The following is a 22962-nucleotide window of genomic DNA, read 5'->3' as shown; positions in this document are numbered from 1 at the left end:
ATAATTGGGCTGGGCCTTTGAAGGATGAATAGGAGTTTGCCAACCAGGAGAAAGAGTACTCTAGGCATAGAAACATAAGCAGAGGCATGGCATTCAACTCAGCTCCCAGAGACTTCTTCATGATGCACATAGGATGAGAGAGTCAGGCATGAGCCTAGTGTTTTTTGTTTTTTGTTTTTAAGCTTATCTCCTCAGTCCTCACTTTGAGCAGTCCCCTCAGACTTCTGCTGCTTACTCTGGTGTTATAGGAAGAGTAACTACAGTGTAGCATATGATTAAGAATGTGGACTTTGGAGTCTGGCAGGGCTTGATTTAGCCTTCAGCTCAGCCGTGTGACCTTGGGCCTCTACCAGCCCAGCCCTCCCCAGCCCTGGGAACTTCCTGCCCCTCCCTGATGGTCAGCATCTCCTCCAGACAGCCATCATGGTGGCTGGCACTCCGCAGCTCTCTAGTCCTTAGCGGGGCCTGCCCTCCCCGACTACTGCAGTCATCCCCCAGCCCACCTGATGCTCCCTGGGCTTGGTGCAGTGCAGCTCCTACCTCCCTCTCCTGCTTTTCCTTGCCCTGTGAGAATCACTGCTCCATCGGCAATGGTGTGTCTGACACGTTGAGCCAGATGAGTTGAGAGATCCCTTGTGCAGCTACTGATAATGACTTTATTAGCACAGCACTGCAGCGCCTGTCTCTGGAGCCACTAAAAGTGGGTCAGAACTCTCCAGGGGCGTGGGAGGGTCAGGTAAATGAGCCTGTTTTTAATTCCTGGGAAAGCCATTCCAATTACAGGTGCCGTGTTCCCCCTCCCCCTGGGAAGTGCTGTCTTGCTGGCATGCGTCCTCTCTGCACAGCCCCAGAACACTGCTAAGCAATTGTATCTTAAGAGAACAGAGGCTGCCCCAGCTAGGGAAGAGGGTGCCGCAAAACTGGGTCAGGCCCTTCCATGGAGTTCCAGGTTCTGAGTGGACTGTTTCTTAGAGGGTCTGGACTAGACGTTGCACTTGGGCTAGGACAGAGGTTCTCATCTTTAAGGACTTTTGCTTAATTTCCCATCTCCCACCTCATGAGCTTCCTTTTTAAAAAGACTTTCCTTGTTAGACTCCTTATTTATTGTTTATCAAAAGATAGTATGCAGTAAATAGGAATAAAAAGCAAATGAAGCAAGTTTGAAAAGGTTGATGTTTTAGTTTCTATGATGTGATGGCAAATGAAGCAATGAATCTTATTATGTGGCCATTTGGAGACGTTGGCCACAGCCTCAGGGCTCTTCATTTACCTTTACTGAATTCCTGGACAGCCACACCAGGAGCCCAGCACTTAGAGGACCCTAATGTGGGCAGGGGGGCTCTGGATCACCCTGGCCTCAGCATCCCTTTGTGTTCCTCACTCTCACATTGGGTCAGAACACACTGAGTAGGGGGTCCACAGGCTGAGGGGTGCAGGGAGAGGTGATAGGAGCTGCTGGAGATGGAATATGAATGTCCCAGATTATCTGGGATTCAAAACCTGTGGTCTGTGACCAAGGGCCTTGTGTAGTTGCCCCAGAATAACTCTGGGCATTTTATTTTTTAAATACTTTAAATTCTAAATCTGAGTTAATGTCCATTCTTAGACCCCTTTTCTTCTCAATTTTCTCCAACAGTGTTGGGACCTGGTGCAACAAACACAAAACTACCTGAAGCTGCTGCTTTCCTTAGTTAACAGCGATGGTGAGTCTGTCTCCTCCAGATCCCTCGAGCCACTGCACCCTTGGGGAGTTCCCAGTTCATTCTGCCTCAACTGTATGTTTGTTGGAGTCGCATACCTAACTTTTGCACTGTGGGAGAGGGATTTGGGGAGTTCCTAGAATCCCAGAGGCTGGGTGGGATTTGTCCATTGGTGGCTTTATTCCATGTCCTCAAAATCCTGGAAAACAAAATTAAGAACTCATTACCATCTCTGCCGTGCACAGGGTATTTTCACACTGGCTCAGCATTGCTCATCAGCATTGTGTGTGGGGCCAGGATGGGCCTCTCATTCAGAAAGATGAGGCATGAGATGAGAGAATCAATCCTGGCTGCTCAGCGGATGCACACAGCCTGTAGAGGCCCTGTTCTCCAGAGTCCTCCACCCAGTTTGGCTATTTTGATGGGATGGGCCTGGCTTGCTCAATGTCTCTAGAGCAGACGGACTCTGAATCCCTGGTAGCAATCAGGACTTCTGTAGGAGTTGCACTTGCTCAAACTAATGGAAATGCATTGGCTTATGGAACCAAGAACGCCCAAGAACAGAGCCAGGTGAACACCATAAAGAATCTTTCTCTGTTTCTCAAAACCACTGTCTTGGCCTCATGGCTGGCAGCCATTCCAGATCTATCTTCCGACATCTTAGCTCCACCAGGGGAGACTGCCTCAGTCTCTGGAGTTCCAGTAAAAGTCTGAGCTCATGCTCATTGGCCCAGTTTGGGTTAAGTGCCCATCCTTGAACTAGTCACTGGAGGGAGAGTTGCCACAAAGTCACATGCCAGCCCTTGGAGCCAGGCACTGGTTCTCTAGCTGGGGGCAGTACTTACCCCTCAAAGCACTTCTGGAAATATGTGTCTGGCATATTGGGTGCTGTAGAAACTAGAGGATGGGGAAGGTAGTACTAGCATGTGGTTGGAGTTGGCCAGCGATAGTCATTGTCCTGCAACTCATGCAGCTCTTGCCCACTCCCCGCCCCCAAAAAAATACTTGTAGTGCCCTCTGAGAAACTGGGTAGGGATGTCAGCCCTGCTTAAATGACCTGCGCAAAGTGGACTGTGCAGGCTGCACTGTGTCCCCAGAAGTACACTGAGAACTACAGCCAGAAAGGAAGAAAGGAGGCTACAAAGCCAGATGCCTGCCACTCACCCCGTTCTGGGACTAGGCTGGAGAAGAGCCGTGGGGAGGCCATTGGGGAAGACAGAAGCTGGTGGGGCCTGGCTCTCTCCACCAGGCCAGGGTGGTGGTACTTCTGTGCTCATCAGCCCATATCTGATTCTCTCCTGGGCATCCTCTCCTGTGGTTCCTGAGTAGATGACAGCGGGCTGCTGGTACACTGTATCTCAGGCTGGGATCGGACCCCCCTCTTCATCTCCCTCCTGCGCCTTTCCTTATGGGCTGTGAGTATGAGTGGGCCCCTACCACGCTCTGCTCTTTGGGTGTGTTAGGATTGTGTCCAGACAGGTTGAGGCAGGGGATGCCATCGCTCAGAGCAGATGTGTTTAACCCTGTCCTTCAGGGTGTTCATCAGCTTGCATTGTCACTGGCTCTGGTTATGGTTTAGCTCCTGGGGACGAGAAGAGGGCTCTGTCACATCTCCTGTGGTCTCTTCCAGGATGGGCTCATCCACACGTCCCTGAAGCCCACTGAGATCCTCTACCTCACTGTGGCCTATGACTGGTTCCTCTTTGGGTAAGCCTTTGCAGGAGTCGGGTTTTGGGGCCTTGGTAACAGTTTCTGTATGTGAGTTTTGTGGTGGCTCCCTTGACAGGGGTTGGAGGTAAGGATAATTCTATCCCTTGAGAAGGACCAAAGCTGCTGATCAGGCCCCATCTGCCATGCTGGTGCCAGTGACACAGTCTTTGTCTGGTGACCCTGTTCTCTTGGCGTTGTCATCTTGGTGCTGCTGACTTTGCCTGTCCACCCTCTTTTTTTCAGGCACATGTTGGTAGATCGGCTCAGCAAAGGGGAGGAGGTGAGTGCCACCTATGACTTGTGGGCACAGCTCAGCAGTGAAAGAGGGGCAGGGGGTGGCCTGTCTGAGTTCCATGTTTTAGGGACAGCTCCTTGCCCCAGGTATGCAGGGATGTGGCCCCCTGTCCTGTCCTCCTGAGGCAGCATGGCAGGACAAGCACCCACACAGTAGCTGTCTGTTCTGGGCCTCGTGGGCCTGTGCCGTGGAGATAATACAAGCCCACACGTCGGGGTGAGCAGTTACAAAGCTTCTTGGCTGCCTGTGATCTTTCCTCTCACAGGCCATTCGTTTTCTCTGCTCAGTTCTCGAACCATCTTACAAGTCTTTTCTGTGCCCCTCGTCTCTGCAGCTAAAATGCAGCAGCACTTCTCTTCCTCACCCTCCCATCACACCCTTCAGCCACTTTTCAATGTCAGGGCGCCCGGCAGCAGGGTCCTGCCCCTGATGGTTGCTTCCAGGTCCCCTCTCCTCTGGACCTGCTCTTCCTTCCTCTTCCCATGTGCTCAGTACTCTCTACCCCATGCCTGTCGCCACCTCTGCGCCCCCATCCTGTCAGCCACTCTCCACAGGCCTTACCTGTTAGTGCCTGTTTTCATCACATGCAGGTCTGGAGTCGGCCCTGAGTGTGTTCCCTAGTTGGCCCCCTTACTCCCTGGGTGACCTTGGGTGATGTGCTTCACCTTGAGTCTCCTGGTGTCAAGCGTGCTGCCTCACTAGGAGAATGAGTCCAGAAGCCCAGCACGGAAGCTGTCCCACAGTGCCAGCTTCTTCTCTTTGGCCCCCACTCCCCCATTTTCCCAAAGTGTGTTTTTCATCTTTCTCACCCTCGTGAGGCTGCTTCCTTCCTGGGCATCTTATCTCGCGCCTCCTCCTTTTGTTCCTCCGTCTCAGCTGCTCCTCTCCCCTTCTAAATCTCTCTTCTGAACACTTACCACGTCTGCCAGGGCTGTAGAGCTCTAAGCCTATTCCTCAGAGGCCCCCATGAACTTCCTCAGAGGCCCCCATGAACTTCCTCAGAGGCCCCCATGAACTTCCTCAGAGGCGGTGACTTTGGCATTGAAATCAGTGCTTAAAGAAGCCTCTTTGTAGCCTCTCATTTTGGGACTTGCCCGGAGCTCCGGGACATTCTACCTTCCCTGTAATCTCCCTACCCCCACAAAGCAGACCAGATCTGCCTGCAGAGGGTGGGGCTGAGCCAAGTAGTGTCTGAGTTTGAGCCCTTGGCATCTCTCCATGTAGACAAGAGGCTCTCCTCAACTGCAGCGTTCGTCTTCAGGACCTTTTGTTTACCACCCCCGAGACAATCCAGACACTGATGTGTCCAAAGCAAAAACCCCAGGCCTATTAGTTAAACATGATTGTGTCATCTCCCCACCTCACCTTGGAGGTTTGAGGAACATATTAGCATATTAAAGACTACAAAGTCTGCAGTGAAAACACCTGTTTAATCTTATGTAACACAATGTTTTCATACTGACCCGACCTGGGCAACCCTCTCCTTGTGGGGGGAAGCTCCTTGCCTGGGCACACAGAGAGAAGAAACTGACAGGGCTCGTGGGATGCCAAGCGGGGATTTCTCTGAGGGAGGGGCTCATGGGCCAGGCCTTTGGGAATCACCACAGAAACAGAAGCCTGGTGTGTGCTTCCTGGAGGCCCCTAGGCTAGGCACTGGCTGAAAGGAAGAAGATAATTGCTCATGGAGGTGGGGATATGGGTGGGGTCAGGAGCCTCCTGCCTGTGCCCATCTCAGGCTTAAGACCTGACCCTCACAGCTTCTCAGCAAGGGAGGCTCTAGACCAGACAGTGGCTGCCCACACCTCTAGTTCTGAACCAGTAGTTTTGGGTGCCTCTCCTAAAAAATGTGATTCCCTTGCCTTCCATTATGTTCCTGCTTTGTTCATTATTCTCCCTGCGCCCAAGTCATCTCTCCCGCAGCTGTCCTTCCCTGTTAGCGTCTCTCCCTGGGAATCTTAGAAGAGTGGAGAGGGTACCATTTCAATTTATCCTTTTTAACCACTTGAGAACACACATGTTGAATTTGATGATAGTTTGAAAAATCGCTGGCCTGACCGGGTGTGGTGGCTCACACCTGTTATCCCAGCACTTTGGGAGGCCAAGGTGGGCGGATCACGAGGTCATAAGATCGAGACCATCCTGGCTAACACGGTGAAACCGTGTCACTACTAAAAATACAAAAAATTAGCCAGGTGTGGTGGTGGGCGCCTGTAGTCCCAGCTACTCGGGAGGCTGAGGCAGGAGAATGGCGCGACCCTGGAGGCAGAGCTTGCAGTGAGCCGAAATTGTGCCACTGCACTCCAGCCTGGGTGACAGAGCAAGACTCCGTCTCAAAAAACAAACAACAACAATGGCCGGGCACGGTGGCTCAAGCCTGTAATCCCAGCACTTTGGGAGGCCGAGACGGGTGGATCACGAGGTCAGGAGATCGAGACCATCCTGGCTAACATGGTGAAACCCCGTCTCTACTAAAAAATACAAAAGACTAGCTGGGTGAGTTGGCGGGCGCCTGTAGTCCCAGCTACTAGGGAGGCTGAGGCAGGAGAATGGCGTAAACCCGGGAGGCGGAGCTTGCAGTGAGCTGAGATCCGGCCACTGCACTCCAGCCCGGGCGACAGAGCGAGACTCTGTCTCAAAAAAAAAAAAGAACAACAACAACAACAACAACAACAACAAAAATTGCTGGCTTAACCCTGGCAGTCCCAGGAAGGAAATCCCTTCCTGCCTTCCCCCGGTCCAAGTGCATCTGCCAGGCCCTGCCAAGGCCTCTGTACCACCCACACCATTTATGGACCAGAACACCCACAGAGTCCCACAGCAGGGCCACTGTCCAGCAGGGGCCTTGACCTGAGTGGCTGGCTGCCCTCTCCTGGGAGTTCTGCCTCCTCGGTTCTTCTCATTGTGCATTGCTCTTTGGTCTCTCCTTTAAGATTTTCTTCTTCTGCTTCAATTTTTTGAAGCATATTACCTCCGAGGAGTTCTCTGCTCTGAAGACCCAGAGGTAAGTGGAGGCCTACACGTGTCATGCTGGGCCAGGGCACTCTGAGAAGGGCTGCTCCCTGGCAGGCAGAGGCTGGCCACCTCATTCCCGCCCTGCCTCCCTGCTTGTTGGGCTGGTGCTCCTTCCTGCGTTCGCTCTGAGGCCAGGGTAGCGGTCCCTGCTGAAGGCCACTGGTGAAGAGGCTCTTCTGCAGGGAAGGCCATGTTGGGGTCAACTTGGAGTCACACTAGCAGACAGGCTTTGGGACAGATGAGTGGTCTCTGATGACCAAGAGAACAGGTGCGTTGCTGCAGGGAGAAGCCAGCCTAGGAGTAGGAGGACTCTCAACTCCCAGTGCGCTCAAGCTGACTCTTGCCCTCCATGGCCTATAGCAGAAAGTGTGGCTGAACACTGCAGCCCCCTACAAAGGGTCAGAAGGCTGCTTCCAGCCTGGGAAATGCAAGCGTCTTGACTGGCAACTGCCTTAGGACCCCTGTGAGAGTTGGGGTCTTGCCTGAGTTGGTTTGCCTTCCTAATCCGAGCTACAAGCATGTTGGGCCAGATTTGAACGTGAATGCTCAGGGCACAAGCTGATGAGGAGGATGCAGACCTTGCTGGCCTCAGAAATCTGCACCTGTGTGTTGGACAGAGCCTTGCAGCATGTTTCCCAGCAGTGGGCCTGGTGTTTTATAACACTTCCTAGGCTACGACCCATCTCCATGAGTTGCTAGTGAGTTGAGCTGCTTTCCAGAGCAGGCAAGATTAGGAACGGGAGACAATAAAACCCCAGATAGATCTGGAATTTACTGCTCCAGCTTCTGTTTCTAGGAGGAAGAGTTTGCCAGCCCGGGATGGAGGCTTCACCCTGGAAGACATCTGCATGCTGAGTGAGTCCTGGGCCCCAACAGACTTCCCTTCCTCCATGCATCTTCCTGAGTACAGATCAGGCAGGAACTGTTCGTCCTAGGAGTTTTTTTTTTTTTTTTTTTTTTTTCCCCCAGTTATGTGGTATAGAAAAGGTGAGGGACCAGTAGTGGGAGAAGGTAACATGCTGACTGATGGCACTGGCTACTTTTAGGACGAAAGGACCGTGGCAGCACCACCAGCCTTGGCAGCGACTTCTCCCTGGTCATGGAGAATTCCCCAGGAGCCACTGGGAGCTTCACCTATGAGGCCGTGGAGTTGGTCCCAGCAGGAGCGCCAACTCAGGCAGCTTGGTAAGGGGCCAGACTGGGACCAAGGTCACTCACAGCTGTGGCCCAGGGCCATCAGCACCAGGGAGTCAGGCTGGAGCCCCGAGAACAAAGGGGGCCCCCAACAGAAGAGCTGAGAAGATAGCTCCGTTCTCCTGCTGTCTCTACTGGGCCTCGGAAGCCAGCCATCTGGTTGGTGAAGGGCACTGCCTGTGGTGGCCCAGGAACATAAAGGGCTAGGGCTCCCTGTGGGACAGAGAAGCGGCTGGGCAGGGTAGGGCAGGGGGGTGCTGGGAGGCTGGTATTGGAGGAGCTCCATTGTATCATTTGTTGGGGAGATAGGGGGCCATTTTGGAAAAAGAAAACCAAAAAGGTGAGTATAAGATGATAGGTAATTGGGAACTTGTTTGAAGGTCAGCTCCTTTGAGAATTTCATGAAATTGAGACCCTGATGACTTTCACCATAGACATATGGCTCAAGATGTTGTATAGCACAGTCCTGAGTGGTGGCTCATATTTATAATCCCAGCACTTTGGGAGGCCAAGGCAGGAGGATCACTTGAGCCCAGGAGTTCGAGATCAGTCTGGGCAGCATAATAAGACCCTGTCTCTTAGGGGGAAAAAAAAGAAGAAAAAAAAAAGATTTTGCATAACATATGGAGGTGGGCAGTGACTGAACAGTGAGGAATCATTTTCTAGCACATACTTCGAGGCCAGTAGGCTGGTGTGATTTGGATGCCATAGACCCTCCATAAAGACCCAGCCCTGCTACCCATGGCCCTGAGCTGGAGAGAGTGTTAATGTTTGCCTACTCCTATGTGACGTTTTCCCAGTGGAAGTAAAGCCTGGGCCTGAAATTCAGTGAGGGTGGGCAGAGGGCTTTGCCTACAGTGGCCCCTGGCTCACAGCCCTGCTCCTTCCACTGCAGGAGGAAGAGCCACTCATCCTCTCCACAGAGTGTCCTCTGGAACCGGCCACAACCCTCAGAGGACCGCTTGCCTTCCCACCAGGGGCTGGTGGAAGCCAGGTCTTCCAGCTCCTCATCCTCAAACCATTCTGATAACTTTTTCAGGATGGGTAGCAGTCCCCTGGAGGTCCCCAAACCCAGGTGAGGAGCTCCAAAGCCCTTGCTGTTGGAAGTGGCTAGCTTTCCCCCTTAATAAGACTGGAGGGTCGGGGGCCCAGCACCTGAGCTAGGGTCTCAAGATGGGGTTTCTAAGCTTGCAGGCCCAGTATTTGGAGGATGGGTTAGTGTTTGGTAATAAAGCAAGGGCTGATTTGTAGAGTGGTTTGAGACTCCTTCCTCGAACCCTAGCAGAATGCAGGGGAACCCAGAAGTGCTGTGGCTGTGATGTGATGGTGGGGAATAGGGACTGCCTCCACTTGTTACCTATGGCAGATCCCAGCCCCCTAGGTGTACCTCCCATTGTGATTGAAGAGATGGATCTAGATTCTGAGTCCCTTCTGGCTCTCACATCTCAAGTCTGAATTGGTGGAGCAGTGAGAACAGATGTTAGGGAGCTGAGCTACTTGTGTGTGGCTGGGACAAATGGTGGTGATTGCACACCTGGAAAGGGAGCAGCTCAGCCAGGATGGCCATGCCAGGGCTGTGGCTGAAGGGTGCTGCAGGAATGGTGCTTTCTGGGTGAGTTTAGAGCTGAGCACGGGCCAGAGGCTAGGACTGAGGACTGGTCTGGCACTTGGGAAAACCATTTCCTACCACTTTTTCCACTTCATAGTCCGGTCGAAAGAATCCTGTGAATTGCTTTGTTTTCTAAAGCTTTGAGAATGTCTCGCCTTCCTGGAGCAAATAAAGCAGTGTGGGACTTCAGGCCCTTAGTGAATCCCAGGGAGAAAGGGGCATTTAGAAGAATGGGCATGAGCTTTGGAGTCCATCCCAGATTCAAGTCAAGCTCTGCCACATCACATCCATGTGATTTTCAGACTCAGTTTCGTCCTTGGTAGTAATAGGTCTGTTAAGAAGAAAAACATTCTGAAACTTCTGGAACCCTCCTCCCATCACCCCTCTGTGATTTTTCCCTCTGGGCAAAAACAGGCAATGAAGGAATATGGGGAAGAATATCCTCTGCACGTAGGCAGAGCAGATAAGCGGGAGTGGGTGTTCCAGACTGCACTGCCCACAGGGGCCCTGTGTGCTCACTCCTGAGTGAGCTCTTCAGCTCAGAACACTGCCTGAGTGCTGGAGCTGAGTCTGTGAAACCACGGCCACACGCTGTCTGGCCCCATAGGAGGTGTCTTGGAAGTGGTGGGGCAGAGACGGGGCCAGACAGACAAGCCCATGTGCTGGTGCCCTGTCCCATCCTCTGTGTGCATGCCTGCTGCCGCATCACCCTTGTCTGCACCCAGCTGTCTTCAGGGCCACTCTGGGGCTGCAGTGGCACTGTGTGACCCTCACTGTTCCAGGCTATGGCTTTAGGTCATGGTCCCTGCGTCCTTTTCTGCCTGTGCAGCATTGCTGAACTACTAGGGAGGAAACCAGAAGGTTCCTCTTGTCCTCTGGGTCCTGCCTCAGTCTTAACTGCCTAGACTGCAGTGAGCTCCCAAGTTGAGGCAGCACCCCATCACCCATTACCACACCCTAGCTCGCCATCTCCTACCTGCCAAAAAATAGCACTTTCCAATCTTGTGATAGTGTCCCTCAGTCTCACAGGTGACTTTCTGCTTGCAGGACGTGGCTCAGGCTCTTGTGGCCAGTCAGGATGGCCACCATGGCCCTCTCTTGGGAGGCTGAGGAGGATAAGGGTTGTCCTCCTGACCTCAGAGCCCTGCACACTGGGACTTGGCCAAACTTGGGATAGCTGGACCAAGATGGGTGCAAGGCTTTGAAAGGCGTGGGGTGGGCGACTGTGAGGTGTTTGATCCTTCTGCTGGTCTGTTTGGGGGAGGCCTGTCTGGAGCCAGGCTTCTTCTGACTTGGATGCCTATTGGTCAGAAGTTTTGAAAGTCTAGATTATTCAGATTTGGAGCATTCTAATTATATATTTCCATTACCATTAAAATTAATTTAGTCTCTTAAAGTGCCTAAGGGATTAGCTTCCCTGCCTCTTAGGTAACAATAGCCAGGTCTTGAATGTGTTAGGAGAAGCTGTATGGAAAGAAACCTTTTAGTGAAGGTGTCTGTGACAACCAAAACTCTTCTAATGTGAATTCTTTGGGTTTTTATATGCTCCAAATTCTACAGGCATCTCTCTTTTAAAGCAGGATTCCCCCATGGAATGAATCTGTGAAGCTTTGTTCAAAGTTAAGTAGTAGGTATGAATCAGGTTGGGAAGAAAGTTCTGTGGGGTGCCAATTCTTACTAACCCCCAGCCCATACCCCTTATTGGCAAGCCTGGTGGTTTTTAATCATTGTTAGCTGTTGCTGCAGCAGCTTCTGATTAAGCTGCATTTCTGGACCATTGTTAAATCTCTCCATCAGTGACAGGGTTGAGGGCTGAGACGGGCCAGGACCAATGCTCTGAGCTCACATGCCTCCCCCACCTCTGGTTAGCAGGTCGCTCTACCTTGCATGGCCTTGGCCTCTGCTCTGGAGTCACACATCCTTTAGGAGTAGGGGGGTTGCTAGCACAGCATTATCCATGCCCAAGGAGGGATGGTGCCACCACTGAGCCCAGCTTGAAGCCAGGCTACCTGAAGAGCAGATGAAGTTTGCTGGGGGATGCCCAGCAGCCTGGTTGAATAGCTGAGTAGCAACACAGGGACCAACCTCTGCTGCCCAGTTAGCTACTCTTCCCTCAACCTCCACCACCTGCTAACTACCTTTGAGCAACTAGTTCTGTCCTAGGCTGTCTGCTTGTGGGTGGGAGCAGGGTAAGTTTAGATTAGGTGACAGCCAGGTCCCCTCAGAACCCAGGATTCTGTATCTTAGTTCAAGTACTAACTGTGTGTGACTTCATGACATATCACTTGATGACTTTGGGTTTCCATTTTCTTATCTGTGTAATCAGAGGCTTAGGTAATTCCAAGGTCCTTCCTAGCTGTACACCTTCAAACCTTCTGTATCAGCCTTGTCAGATGTTTTCAAATGCAAGTAACAGAAAACACATCTCACTGACTGAAACAGTAAAGGAAACACATTTACAGTCAGCCCTCCATATCTGCAGGTTCCACATCCATGATCAGCCAACCAGATTGAAAACATTCAAGATAACATAAACAATAGAAAGTAATACAGTGAACATGCAGTATAACAATCGCGTACAGAGTACTGACATTGTATCAGATATCTAGAGATGATTTAAAGCATATGGGAGGATATGCATAGGTTATATGCAAATACAAGTGACCTTGAACAATGCACGGATTAGGGCTGTCCCTCACCCCATTCAGTTGAAATCTGTATATAACTCTGACTCCTCAAAAACTACAGATAGCCTGCTGTTGACTAGAAGCCTTACCAATAACATAAAGTCAGTTAACACATACTTTGTGTGTTATCTCTATTACATACTGTATTCTTAGGTAAGCTAGAGGAAAATAAAATGTTAAGAAAATCATAAGGAAGAGAAACTGTATTTCCTGTGTGTTCAGTAGAAGTGGATCATAAGGGTCTTCTTGCTGAGGAGGCTGAGGAGAAAGTGGAGGGAGGGATTGTCTTGCTGTGTAGGGCAGCAGAGGCAGGAGATAATCTGCATATGAGTGGACCCATGCAGTTCATGTGTGTTGTTCAAGGATCAGCTGTGCTACTACATTTTATGTAAGGGATTTGAGCATCCAAGGACTTTGGTATTGGTGGGGTGGTAAGTGGGTGGTGATCCTAGAACCAATCCCCTGCGATAAAAAGGAATAACAAGGAACAACTGTATATAGAAAAGCCTAGTGGAAAATCAGTCTTCAAGTGCAGCCTGATCAAGGTTCCAGCTCTATTTCCCTGTAGTTTGTTCCCATTGCCTCCTTCTGCATGTTAGCTTTGTTCTCTGGCCAGCTTCCCTAATGGTGGCAAAATGGTTGACAGCAGCTCCCAGGATGACATACTGCTTCCTTTCTCACATCCAGGGGTCACATGAGAGCCTCTTTTTTTCAGTTATAGGTAGAAGCTGTGTGCTTTACTCCCATTGGAGGTTATGTGGTGGTCCATGAACCGATTTCTGAGGTGCCCACCCCTTATCAGGAAGAAAGATGAGTGTATTATTGCAAGGGCTTTGGTCAGACCTGGGTTTCAGTTGTAGCTTTGCAGTCCTAGCTGTCTGACTTGGAAAAATCACTTCCCTTCTGAGCTCAGTTATTTTATCCTGTTTTTAAAGGGGGAAAAATGATTCAGGCCCCCATAAGTTTGGGTTAAAATGAAATAATGGGTTGGACATGATGGCTCATGCCGGCCAAGGTCAGATTATCGTTTGAACCCAGGAAATCAAGACTAGGCTGAGCACCATAGTGAGACCCTGCCAATACAAAAGATAGATTAGATAGATAGATTGGATGGATGGATAGACAGATAGATGGATCGGACTGGATTGGGATGGATTGGGATGGATGGAGTAAATACTCATAGTAGATACCTTTTTACCAATGCCCAGCAAACAGTAGCTGTGGTTAAGGATTTGGCCTTATCAGTCATTTGTCTGAGAGCCTGTAGGCCCTGTCATGGCACTAGGCAGCTGCATAAAAGGCCAGGCCCACATCCCGACCTGTGTGTTCTTGCCTGGGTTGAGCCAGCTCGGTTTGTGTGAGTGTTCTTGTACCCACTTCCAGAAAGGACTAGCTAAAAGACACCTGCTCTGAGTTGGCTGTCAGTAGGGCATCTGGGCAGGTGGGAGCCCGTAGCAACTACAGCTCTGGGTGCTATGAAGAGGGCCCTGAGCTGCATCCCACTAAGGAAGTGAAATGTTGCTGAGCTCCCACCCTCCTAGGCAGAGGTCCGAGCCACTGGGATGTGGACAGGTGACCTCTGAAGCGTTGTCAGCTCCACCACCATCCAGTTTGAGGGTTGCTTGGTCCCATGTTCTCTCCAGTTGTGTAGTGGGAGAGCAGAGGGGGTAGAGATTGGACCCCTCTGTTTGCTGCTCAGGGCAAAAGGGTTTGGGCTCTTGTTGAAGCTAGTTAAGTTACCTGTGTTCTTAGACTGACTGGAAGGCTTTTCCTCTCTTCTCAGTATATGGGCACAGGTCCTTACTCCCGGTGACATGACCCACTGTAGATGTACCCTGCAGCCAGCTAGTCCATGGTGGTATTTGTGGACACTTTCCTGCTTAGCATGGCCCTTTGCCTTCAACCCCAGGAGCTGAATGGTCACTTTGTAGCCCTTCCTTTGACAAAGGCCTCATGTAGGAAAACTCCTTTGTAGCCAATGTGCTCACTCTTGAAAAATCCCAGAGTCTGCAGAAGATGGCTGCCTGCTGAGAGATGCTTCTGTCCCCTGGGATCACACACACTGCTGCTGTCTGTGCTGCCTAATCCATCCAACAGCTGCTCCAAATGCAGTTCTTGGCCGGTGTTACCTGCTGGGACATGGGGGAAGTAAAGGGAAGTGACTAGCCCAGGGGACCTGGAATCCTTGAGGGGAGCCAGTCAGTAACTCCCTCCCATTGGCCATGTTTCCCTTGCCAGTGTTACTCTTTGGCTCTGGGGGAGTGGTTTTGGGGCCTGAGAAACTTCCCCATGCTCCTGGCCCCAGTTGTGCCTCGTCCTAGTCAGCATCCCTTCCATTCCCTCAACATTCTGGTTTTTAGCTGTTGTTTTCCCACAAGCTACTAAAACTGGAAAAGATTCTACCCTACAGCTTGAACAATAGATGAGATTTGTGGAGCTAGGATGCGCCTCAGGGTTGTGCCGGCTGAAGGCCTAGTGTGACCTGGAGGAGGCACAGGGCAGGCTGCTCCTGGGGAGCTGTCTCTTTGATTTAGACTGCCTGAGCCCAAGTTTCTCCATCTAGAAACAAGGAAGCCCTGCTCTGTCGGGCCCTAGGGGCTTCCGTCAGGTGACAGACCATGTCCTGTTCTCATCCCTAATGCTGCCATCACGCACCTTCTAGAGTTTAGCAGGAATGATGAATGTGGTAAGTCTGTATGTTGTAGGGGGTTCCGATTTATGGCAGCCTTAACATAGAAAACCATCTGTTTTTCCTGGTCCCAAGGTGGTTCTGTTTCAGGACAAATGTGCAATCATTCTTGGTTTTAAAAATCTCTTCTCAGCTGGGTGCAGTGGCTCACGCCTGTAATCCCAGCACTTTGGGAGGCCGAGGTCGGCAGATCACCAGAGATCAGGAGTTCAAGACCAGCCTGGCCAACATGGTGAAACCCCATCTCTACTAAAAATACACACAAAAAAATTAGCCGGGCATGGTGGTGGGCCTCTGTATTCCCAGATACTTGGGGTTACAGTTGGGAGGCTGAGGCAGGAGAATTGCTTGAACCCAGGAGGCAGAGGTTGCAGTGAGCCTAGATCACGCCATTGCACTCCAGCCTGGGCGACAAGACTGGAAAAACAAAAACCTCTTCTCACACTCCCTAGCTGTGATACATCAGGCAAGTATCTTCACCTGTCTTATAGATGGAGATGGTTAAGGATTGCCAGAGTTGCAGGGCCTGGCCAGCTGCACTCCAGTGGCAGCTGCTTGGGGATAAGACTGGCCCAGTGACCAGTTGGGCTGTCATCTCAGACTAGGAGCCCTTGACACCAGCCAGCTGGGGGAGCCAAGGCCAGTGAATGTTTTTCTCCACTCCCAATCCCTGCTCTTCATTCCTGTTTCTGGGTCCCTCCTGGAACATCTGCTGTTTTTGGATGAAAGAATTAAGGGTCAAGCATCAAAGATGATGTCCCTCTGGGGACTGGGACCTGGGGTAGCAGGTGGAAGGGCCTTGTTTGATGTCTCCCTATCTCCTCCCTCACCCGCACTGGCTGGATAGAAGAGAGGGGTTGGCTGAGTGGGGAGGAGGCGGAAGCAGTAGATTCCCAGCACAACTTTCTTCCTCCCACCCCCCAAACCTCCATCTGAAGAAGGCCTGATGAAGCTGTCAGGCTGCCTGCCTGATTCATCCCTTCCCTCTGGGCATAGCCACTGAGTCTGTTGGGCTGGGCTGATGCTTCTGAATACAAACTATGGCACTTGGAAGGCACTGCAGAGAAAGGGGGGACTTCAGGACTCCCATTCCATCACTCTTCAGTCTAGGTCATACCCTCCACAGTCCCCAAGAGGCCTGTTCTGTCTCTTCTGATGGGACTCCTGGGTTGTGTGTTGCCCAGCCTGCAAATCTGCATGCCAAGAAGCATGGGTGACCCGGCTGCTGGTACACCTTCATTTGGGTGCTAGCCTTGCTCCCTTCATTTGGTGCTGTTGAGATTGTTCTGGCCATGTTTGCTCCCAGCACAGGCACGCCCTGGCCCCAGGCTGTGGCTCTGATTCACTCTTACTGCCATGCTTTGTTCTCGTTTTTTGCTTCCACAGTAAGTCTGCACAAAGTACTGTCCTCACAGCTGAGCTTACCTGGTGATCTGTTCTTTTTTGTCGGTCACTACTTGTCCAGCTTTTTTTTTTTAGACTTTTGGAGACGGTGATTGACAACAGAACCTAGCAGCCAGGGCCACGCTAGCCCCCCAGTCCCCTCCAGAGCCTGTGTCAGGCATATGACTGACTACATCCTCTCCCCTCTCTCTCCTCTCTGCCCCAGATCAGTGGACCATCCCCTGCCCGGATCCTCTCTCTCCACAGACTATGGCAGCTGGCAGATGGTAACAGGCTGTGGCAGTATTCAGGAGCGGGCTGTCCTGCACACAGACTCCTCTCTCCCTTTCAGCTTCCCGGATGAGCTCCCTAACAGTTGTCTGTAAGTGTCTTGCTTGAGAAGGCAGGATACTCCCCTGCCCATGTGAAAAGCTGGTGAGCAGTCAGGAGTGCTGGGTAGGAATGAGACAGAGGTTGGCGCTTGGGAGCTGGCCTGGCCTCCTGCCCCTCCCCTCTCAGCTGCTGAACCTGAGGTATGAAGGAGGCCTGTGGCTGGTCAGGAAGTGCACTGGTTTGTGTGTTCACTCTGCAGCCTCTAAAAACGATCCAGTGGTGTCTCAGGTGCACCCAAAGGGAAAGCTGCTGGACTGTAACTATAGAAGATTCTATTTCTGTATAAGCCTTTGCCTGACATGAGAATCGTTTGAAGGCAGAACAGTGGGATAGTGAAGGTAGGTGTATGGTGGAGGCCAGAGCCAGAGTGGTGCTGGGTTAGCCCAAAGCTGTGCTCCTGAGCAGAATCTAGGGTGACTTGCCGTCTCTACCCGCCTTGTCTTCTGTTTTTGCCTCTGGGCAGGAATAAGAATTGGATGGGGATTCTAGATCCCACACCTACAAAACCCTGAGTTTCCAGCCCCTACAATGTGTCCACCTGACTGGAGCAGCTGCCTCTGGGGAAACCACCTGCCCCTGGCCTGTTCTGCCGCTTCATGGATGTCAGGCAGGAGAAAGCCTCCGGTGGCCGGGGGAGCAAGACCTGCTCCTCAGCTGTGGTGCCTGAGGGCCCCTCAGCAAACCTTCCCTTCACCTCCATACTATGGGCTGGATGAATGGCACATGCTGAGGCCTCACCGCCAGCACCGCAATCCAGCTCATCCCCACCCATGTTGGTGGGTTGGAGGCAAGGTGCCTTGCGGAGTTGGGAAGGGAAAGGGGGCCCTAGATCCTAGCTGAGGGCAGTCAGGAGCCAGTCAGACCTTGAAATTCCAGGATGGCACAGGTCCTGGCCCTGCAGCTGTGAAGTCACCAAAGAGCTTCTGAGGTCACTGTGCCTGGCACAGCCTCCTCTGCGGCCAACCCCTAGGCCAGAAACAAGATCTCTTCGATTTTTGAAGGTTAAAAATAAAAAAATTGCAGGCCGGGTGTGGTGGCTTATGCCTGTAATCCCAGCACTTTGGGAGGCCGAGGCGGGCAGATCACCTAAGGTCAGGAGTTCGAGACCAGCCTGACCAACATGGAGAAACCCCGTCTCTACTAAAAATAAAAAATTAGCTGGGAGAGGTGGTGCATTCCTGTAATCCCAGCTACTCGAGAGGCTGAGGCAGGAGAATTGCTTGAATCCAGGAAGCGGAGGTTGTGGTGAGCCAAGATCGTGCCATTGCACTCCAGCCTGGGCAACAAGAGCGAACCTCTCAAAAAAAAAAAAAAAAAAATTGCACCTTTCTGTAGAGACTTCCTACTGCAGCCCCGTTTGCCCAAAAGCCATCTCTGAAGGAAGCATAGATATCCCTGCTTGATAGCACCCCTCACTTACCTGGGGTCAGCCACTGAAACTGGCAACTCCAGCCCCAGATCACCCACCCTAGAACCTACTGAATTTAGGCCCCAGGCAGCACTCCAAGCTCCTAGCCCACCCTTTAGTTCTGGGAGGTTCTCAGAGGAGGGCTGGATTCTGTATGATCTCAAGGCCTCCAAGATTGTGGGATGCAGTCAGAGTTGATTCCTGTGAAGCCGTGTAGCATGTGGGTGCAGCACTTGGGCTTTGGTATCAGAGAAACTTAAGTCCAAATCCTAGCTGCTCTATTCACCAGCTGTATTTTCGAGTGTCAGCCTTGCCTTTTCTGAGCCTGTTAGCTCATCTCTCAAGAAGGAGTGGCACTGTAGTACCTCCCTTGCCTGGTATGTGTCCTTAAATGGATCACATAGCCTCTCTTGTTTTCTCGTCTCTCAGGAGGTTGTGGTCTCTGTCCCTTCCATCTCTCAGAAATGGGCAGCCCAGCCGTGGCGGGGGCTGGGGGGAGGGGGCAGGGCAGTGAGAATGCTCATGTATGGATCTTTGGATGTTCCCTGTGAGTGTAAACTAATTGGTCTGTTTCTCCTTCGTATGCTGTAAGGAGAAGCTAAGGCAAGCATGCATGGCCTTTGGCCTGTGTGAAATTAGAAAGTAAAAAGATCTCGGGCCATGCTTCTCCCCCAGTTACCAGGAGAGACTTCAAGATTGTTCATGGTAGTGCAGGAATCCGGTCTCAGCTCCATGTTCTTAGTGCTGCTGCAGGAGCAATTTGACTTTTCTTTGCCCAGAGCCTACTGCTTCCATCTCTCACGTTTCACTCCCACAGATCTGCTTTCCCTTGAGTCCTGTCTATCTCCACACTTACTTACCTCAGGACTGTCATTTATCCTCAGACACCCCTCTGCTCCCACAAGCCCTGGGTACAAGTCATTGAGGCTTTGGGATTGGGTTCACTTCAGCTGCCTCCGACAGATTTCCAGGGAGGGACTGTCCAGGCATTGGTTTCTTGGGGGTGGCTTTGGAGCAATATTAGTAGGCATGGCTGGTCTTAGTATTTAGGTGTAAATACTTAGTATTTAGGTGAGGGCTCTTCTCATTTAGGTCTGTGACCCCTAGAAAGGGCCCTCTAGGGACCCATCGGGGGAACACCATGTGAGTACCTGACCTTTGAGTCGAGTCCACAGGCCTCTTCTATTAAAGGCCCTTGGGGATGTCACACAGCCTCATGTGGAGTCACACTTTGATAAGCCTGAGTTGTGTGCACTTGTTTCCCTTCTTGACTTGTAATTTCAAGGTAAGGAAAGAAGAGGGGCTTTCATCTGTGATCAGAGCCTACAGAGGCCAAGAGAGGAATGGGGGATAGAATCAGAACACAGATCTTTCTGGAAAAGCGAGCACCCTTTCAGCTGTTTACCTGGGAACCGCAGTGACGGAAAGTGTAGCTAAAGCCCTAGAGGTTTCCAGTGGGGAACCCTGCCCTCAACCCAGCAGACAGTGGGTTCTTCCAGGGCAATAGCTTCCTCCTAAGATGCGTCATGTCTACGCCTCAAAGCTGAGGCCTTTTTCTTTTTTTTTTTTTTTTTTTGAGACAGAGTCTCGCTCTGTCGCCCAGGCTGGAGTGCAGTGGCGCGATCTGGGCTCACTGCAAGCTCCGCCTCCTGGGTTTACGCCATTTTCCTGCCTCAGCCTCCCGAGTAGCTGGGACTACAGGCGCCCGCCACATCGCCCGGCTAGTTTTTTGTATTTTTTTAGTAGAGACGGGGTTTCACCGTGTTAGCCAGGATGGTCTCGATCTCCTGACCTCGTGATCCGCCCGTCTCGGCCTTCCAAAGTGCTGGGATTACAGGCTTGAGCCACCGCGCCCAGCCTCTTTTTTTTTTTTTTTAAGACACAGTCTTACTCTGTTGCCCAGGCTGGAGTGCAGTGGTGCAGTCTGGCTCACTGTAACCTCTGCCTCCGGGGATCAAGCAATTCTCCTGCCTTCAGCCTCCCAAATAGCTGGGATTACAGGCACATGCCACCATGCCTGGTTAATTTTTGTATTTTTAGTAGAGACAGGGTTTTGCCATGTTGGCCAGGCTGGTCTCGAACTCGACCTGCCTCGGCCTCCCAAAGTGCTGGGATTACAGGCATAAGCCACCACACCCGGCCAAGGCTGAGGCCTTTCAACAGCTGTGGCCTGCTGCCAGATTTTAGGGGCCTCCTTGCTGTTAGGTATAAAACTTCATGCCTCAACTTGCCCTTCCCAAGGAGTGGAAGCAGAGAGCTGCTGGGGCAAATTCCCTCCTGCTTAGCTACCCTCCTTCCAAGTGATCGCAAAGAAAGTTATTTTCACAACAGGTCAGGTCAGGCCAGGCACAGTTGCTCACGCCTGTAATCCCAGCACTGTGGGAGGCCAAGGCAGGCAGATCAGTTGAGTCCAGAAGTTTGAGACCAGCCTGGGCAACATGGTAAAACCCCATCATGGTGACATGTGCCTGTAGTCCCAGCTACTTGAGGGGCTGAGGCAGGAGGATGGCTTGAGCCCGGGAGGTTGAGGCTATAGTGAGCCCTGATTGTGCCACTGCGCTCCAGCTTGGGCAATAGAGTGAGACCTTGTCTCAAGAAAAAAAAAAAAAAGGTTAGTGTCCCAGTAAAAGCTCCTGTTCTAGGTGGGAACAGTAGCCTGAGGGCTTTGAGAAATGGTTTAAGGGAAAACAGGGCCAGATATCTGGGGCCTGAACCACAAGGATAGCATGGCCATAAGACAGACACTGGATTTGTACAGTCAGAAGCACAAGGACAGGTGGTGTGGAGGGAGGATGCTGGGTCCTGTCCCAGGGTAATGTCTTTGTTCTTTCTCTTTCCCTCCCCATAGGCTTGCAGCCCTGAGTGATAGAGAGACTCGGCTGCAGGAGGTGCGCTCAGCCTTCTTGGCTGCGTACAGCAGCACGGTGGGGCTTCGGGCAGTAGCCCCCAGTCCCTCTGGTGCCATCGGGGGCCTGCTGGAGCAGTTTGCCCGTGGTGTCGGACTCCGGGGCATCAGCAGCAATGCCTTGTGAAGAAGCCAGCCCATGACAGTTTCCTGCTCCTCTCTCAGCTGAGCCCTTAGCAGAATCAAAGCCATGCCTGGCCAAAGGGGTACTTCCAGGTCAGGGGAAATTTCACTCCCTCATCTCCATCATGTACATGGCAGCCCCAAAGCTGAGCAAGGCCAAAGACAGGGTTTTCCAACCCCCAGCCTCTTGACTGGTGACCACCACCCCTTCTTGTCACTGTCTCCCACCCACCCCGTCTTTGCTGGGATTCCCATCAACTCTCAGAACTGTGTGGGGTTTCCCTGGGGCCTTGTGGAAGCCATGACTTCACAAAGACCCTACCTCTCAATTCTTGTTTCCTGGGGAGGGGGGATCACCTGCACTGAGAATGAGGCAGTTTGACACAGATCACAAAATAAAATCAAAGTCTTTTTAAACAGCCACTCGTGTCCTCATTTGGTTATTGTCTTTGTGGAGCTATTAGGAAGGTTATCATTGTCCTTTTTGCTGGACAAGGGGTGTTTAAGTGGAGGACAGGTGAAACAGGAAGAGAACTGGCGACAGGTGTACCTCTCCACTCGTGAGCCATGGTAGTCCTGCAGTGGGGACAATACTTAAGACTGTTGAGAGTAGTGGTTCTCGGGCCTAAGCAGGTCCTAGTCACCTAGGGAGCCTGATTAGCTCTGCACATTCCCAGGGCTGCCTGAGCTTTAGCCTTTGAGTTGCTAAGGAAGTTGCCTGGGAATTAGGAGCTGGAGGATCTTCATTTTTTTTGTTTGTTTTTTTTTTTTTTTACTTTTTGAGATGGAGTCTCACTGTCATCCAAGCTGGAGTGCAGTGGCACAATCTTGGCTCACTGCAACCCCTGTCTCCTGGGTTCAAGCGATCCTCCTGCCTCAGCCTCCTGAGTAGCTGCGTGAACGTGCCACCGTCCCCAGCTAATTTTTGTATTTTTAGTAGAGATGGGGTTTCACCACGTTGGCCAGGCCAGTCTCAAACTCCTGAGCTCAAGTGATCTGCCTGCCTCGGCCTCCTAAAGTGCTGGGATTACAGGCATGAGCCACCTCACCCAACCAGGATCTTCATCTTTAACAAGTTCTGTAGGCAGCATGGTCCTGGTACAAGTGACCTACAGCCCTTACCTTGAGGCCTGCCTATGGAGGAGGGACTGGCTTCTGAAGCTTTGGAGATAGCAATTGGTGTGCATGTGGTGGGGGAGAGCCTGGCTGACCACCACTCTCTTCTACAGTGTGGCCTACAGTAGATTGCGTCATGAGAGTGTGTCCGCATCTGTAATGCCATGAAAGTTGTGAGGGTTTAAAGGCATGGGCAGACAGCTTTGCACGGTGCTTGACAGCCACCATTTATGTCATCAGTGTGAATACCCAGAGGACAAATCATAAATACCAGTGAATGTTGAGCACTTGCTGTGTGCTAAGTGCTTTCCTTGGGTTATCTCAGTAAAATTTTACATCACCTAAAGTAGCTGCTGTTAAGGGCCTTTCTAACGGTCTTTCATGGTCAAGCCACAGAGATGTTGAGTAACTTGTCCAAGGTCACACAGCTAATAAGAGACGTACTTTTCCTATTCAGAGACCTAGGCAGGCTGGGAATGGGAAAGGGCAGAAACACTAAGGGAGTGGCTCAGTAAGAGGCAACAATTCCAACGCCCACCAGGTGCCCCAAATGCTTCAGCATCATGGACAACTCTAGGGGGCTTGGGTTTCCACCCCAGAGAGTTGGCAGGGTGGACTCTACCGAGGTGTGGGTTGGAGTTGGGGGTCGGGGTGAGGTTCCCCGCTGGCTCCAGGCTGCTCCAATGGGGCGGGGGCCGCCCGCAGGGCCGGGCGGGGCTGTACTGCCATCTGGAGCTG

The 22962-nt window shown here is 51.7% G+C and overlaps 1 protein-coding gene across 13 annotated transcripts in view; it reads left to right on the top strand.

Annotated features, from left to right (window-relative positions):
- The window catches only part of MTMR14 (myotubularin related protein 14), a 53776-nt gene extending 32245 nt beyond the window's left edge, over positions 1 to 21531 (top strand). For 3 of the 13 annotated variants that reach the window (XM_007985131.3, XM_073009891.1, XM_073009890.1), the window contains 10 exons: positions 1637 to 1703; positions 3030 to 3115; positions 3331 to 3407; positions 3654 to 3690; positions 6636 to 6706; positions 7514 to 7572; positions 7764 to 7902; positions 8807 to 8986; positions 16506 to 16661; positions 20929 to 21531. In XM_007985131.3, the coding sequence (XP_007983322.2) occupies positions 1637 to 1703; positions 3030 to 3115; positions 3331 to 3407; positions 3654 to 3690; positions 6636 to 6706; positions 7514 to 7572; positions 7764 to 7902; positions 8807 to 8986; positions 16506 to 16661; positions 20929 to 21112 (1056 nt within the window). In that variant the 3' untranslated portion in view covers positions 21113 to 21531. Of the gene's footprint in view, positions 1 to 1636; positions 1704 to 3029; positions 3116 to 3330; positions 3408 to 3653; positions 3691 to 6635; positions 6707 to 7513; positions 7573 to 7763; positions 7903 to 8806; positions 8987 to 16505; positions 16662 to 16871; positions 17465 to 20928 lie in introns of all 13 variants that reach the window. The other 10 variants (XM_007985132.3, XM_073009893.1, XM_073009892.1 and 7 more) reach the window with 6 other exon arrangements.
- Positions 21532 to 22962: the final 1431 nt, after the last annotated feature.

Source organism: Chlorocebus sabaeus, chromosome 22, assembly GCF_047675955.1.
Source record: "Chlorocebus sabaeus isolate Y175 chromosome 22, mChlSab1.0.hap1, whole genome shotgun sequence".
Taxonomy (NCBI): Eukaryota; Metazoa; Chordata; class Mammalia; order Primates; family Cercopithecidae; genus Chlorocebus; species Chlorocebus sabaeus.
Note: the sequence above shows the minus strand (reverse complement) of the source record. Positions and strands in the feature narration are given on the sequence as shown.